Raw genomic sequence first — 2,892 nt, 5'->3', positions numbered from 1 at the left:
ACAGACTACAAAGGGCCAATCAGAAGAGCTACACAAGAAATAGCAGCTGGTAGCAGTCACTGTCCCACTGTCTGAGACTTTTTTCCTGCTCTTGGTTGGCTCCATCTGTCTCAAGAAGGTCCGCATACTATATTTAGCCCAACACTGTGTTTAGGTGTGGCCCTAATGACAGTATTCTGGGGATAAATCCACCCAGAAAAAAGTTATAAGCATACAGGACATATTAGCCAATGACTTTATTTTTCATAGTCACCTTTTAGTCAAGAAAATTTTAAAAATTATCACTCCACTCAATCATTACTCTCCATTCCTAAGTATAAACTTAGGAGTTGGCTTGCCTATACTCTCATTAAAGGATGTTTATTCTTCTTTGTTTTACTCCAAAGCCTCCTGCCAACCAGCAGAAATAAAACCCCCACACACAGAAGGGGAGAGAAGAAGTGTTCCACAGCTGAGTCAGCTATGACCACTGGAAAAACCAAGTTAGGTGAGATTCCTTTTGTACAGTGGCCGCAACCCTGGTCCTCTATTCAATTCCCAGGGGACTCAGCTCCTTGTGCCAGGGAGTAAGCGGGTCTTTGTTGCAAACACAAGCAGAATTCAGTGGCATGTGAAGTCATCTAATAATCCTGGGCAGTAGGCTAACCCTGACCTAACCATAGCTCAGTATTTTAAAGAAAAAAAAAATCACTAGGGCAAAGGTGCTTTGCTTAGAAAATAAGTTGCCAAGGGGAATGTTTTTACTGCCACCATTTTTATCTGTAGCAACCAGATGCTAGGACAAAATTATTACTAAAGTTGCTGGCCTTAATTCCAATTCTTTAAGGAGGTGCTGGGTCACTTTTTCCATCAGTTTAGATGTTACCCTGCCCCAACTGGGGATACTTAACATGTCTGACTATACTGACTGCCCCTTCTCTGCCAAGCAGAGGTAATTGCAGAGCAAGAGAGTCCCTAGCACAGCTATAGATAAAGGCCATTATAGGGAAAGGCCCAAAGTTCTGGTTTATCTGTCACTTTCCCCTTGTACTGACTGCACTCCAGCCCAAAATCCATTGGCCTTAGGGACCTGGGCTAGAAGTTACTCTGAATCTTCCCTCTCCCTGCAGTGTGGGAATGGTGAAAGGCCAGAGCCACCCTATCAGGGAAACAACTCAGGGAAGCCTTCCACTTACTTCTCATAGCACTGATAAGCGCGTTCCCGTCTTTTATCACATCTTTGATGAATTTATTGGTCCTCTCCAGTTCCTGTTCATAACATTTGAGCCTCTCCCGGAAATCGGGGCTGTCCAGGTAGCAGTCGCTGAACTCCAGCGGGGGATGCCCCATGGTTCTGATGTTGGGGGCTGGAAGAGAAAGGAAAGACACAAAGACCGCATCAGTGACACAGGAGGGTGGGTAGACGGGGTCAGCTGAGCTTTAGACCCTCTTAAGGAAACTCGTACCCTTTCACCCCGTAGAGGGCAGGTACCTCTTCCAAGAAGACTCCTGGGGAACTCTGGCTGGTCTGTACAGGGAGCCGGCGGCCGGGCGATTGCTTCAGACGACAAGGAGAACTAACTAATGCAGTAGAATCCGGACCTGGAGCTGCCTAGCAAGCAGCATGCCCCCAGACACAGCCTTCCCTGACAAGCAGCAGAAACCGCAGCCCCGCTCGCCTCTGAAGAAGGGCCGGATCCTTCCTAAGCAATTGTAAACGTGACACTTCGGCCCGCCCAGGGTGTAGGCGGGGGGGCTGGCGCTGCCTCTCCTGCTGACTCCTAGCTCCCCCAGCTAGCAGAACATTTCCTACACGGAACTCAGCGAGCAACCCTGATTACACTTCCCCCTCCCCCTTAAAGCCAACGCCTCTGTCCAGCCCCGTGAAGTCCGAGTTTCAAGCCGGAGCACTCGCGCTCCTTCTCCAGCTGTCTTCTTTGAACCCTCTGGTTTCTTTACCAGTGCCTGCCGCCTGCTAAGAGCTCTTTCTAGTGCAAGGGGATCGGACTGCTGTCCTGTTAAGCGCCGGAAGGGTTAAACTTGGGTGGCAATGAAACGTACCCTTCCTCTATAGACAATCGAGCGGGAAGAGGATGGCGAGAGCTCCATGCACAATAGCTGCGGTAGCCGGACGCTTCCCTGCGGAAACTGGAGCAGTCAGCACAGGAGGACTCCAGCTGGAAAGCGGGGCGGCCTGGGAGATGTAGTCTTTCCGTTTTCACGCCCAAGGACTCCTCCCTGCGTTTTCCCCGCCACCCCGCCACCAGGGCAACTCTTCAGGAACCACATTCCCAGCTTGCCCCAGGCTCTCTAGCCAGGCCTAACCGCAAGGGGCAGGTGTGCCTCATTGGAATCTGAGGAAAGTTTCTGAAACTAGAGCAAGAACGCAGGAAGACTCCATTGTAGGAGGCCATCATTCATTTCCCATTATTTGGCTGGACTGTGTATTCTTTTGCTGTTCTCTCTTTCCAGCTTTACTTTGACCTACCAATTTCTTTTCCTCTTTTCATTCCCATTATTTCTGGTCCAAGTGCTCTAATTCCCATGGGCCTTGAAGGGTTAACTCCTACCCCAGGATCTTTTTGTTAGGCCTAGGAACTCCTGCTAAAAAGAGAGAGAGAGAAACTGTAATTCAGAGTAAACTTTTTTTTTAAATGGGACCTCACAACGTGCTTTTTTCTCTCACTTGCCAAAGAGAGAGAGAGAGACAGTGAGAGGGAACGTGAGAAATCACCCCCCACCCCCAGGAGGGATGTCCATGCTGCAGTTCCTTAGTCTCCATTCCCCTGGCGGGATCTTGGGCACCCATGCACAGGCACCCTGCCTGAGTTTCAAGCCACTGAGGCTCCAACCCTAGGTCAGCTATGTGGGAGTCCAGTGATGTGAGTGCTAGGCCATCTGCTAGCCCCTACA

General features: G+C 49.9%; 1 protein-coding gene across 2 annotated transcripts in view; it reads right to left on the bottom strand.

The window, feature by feature from the left end:
• LOC102479358 (oligophrenin-1-like) overlaps positions 1-2,127 on the bottom strand; it is a 248,080-nt gene extending 245,953 nt beyond the window's left edge. The window contains exons 1-2 of one of the 2 annotated variants that reach the window (XM_014591357.2): positions 2,041-2,127; positions 1,176-1,346 (exon numbers count right to left, since the gene is read on the bottom strand). In XM_014591357.2, the coding sequence (XP_014446843.2) occupies positions 1,176-1,329 (154 nt within the window). In that variant the 5' untranslated portion in view covers positions 1,330-1,346; positions 2,041-2,127. Of the gene's footprint in view, positions 1-1,175; positions 1,347-1,471; positions 1,696-2,040 lie in introns of those variants that run through there. The other variant, XM_027775453.1, reaches the window with a different exon arrangement.
• Between the last annotated feature and the right edge of the window lie 765 nt (positions 2,128-2,892).

This window comes from Tupaia chinensis, unplaced genomic scaffold (assembly GCF_000334495.1).
Source record: "Tupaia chinensis unplaced genomic scaffold, TupChi_1.0 Scaffold000566_1, whole genome shotgun sequence".
Lineage (NCBI taxonomy): Eukaryota > Metazoa > Chordata > Mammalia > Scandentia > Tupaiidae > Tupaia > Tupaia belangeri.
This window is presented reverse-complemented; position numbering and strand designations above follow the sequence as displayed.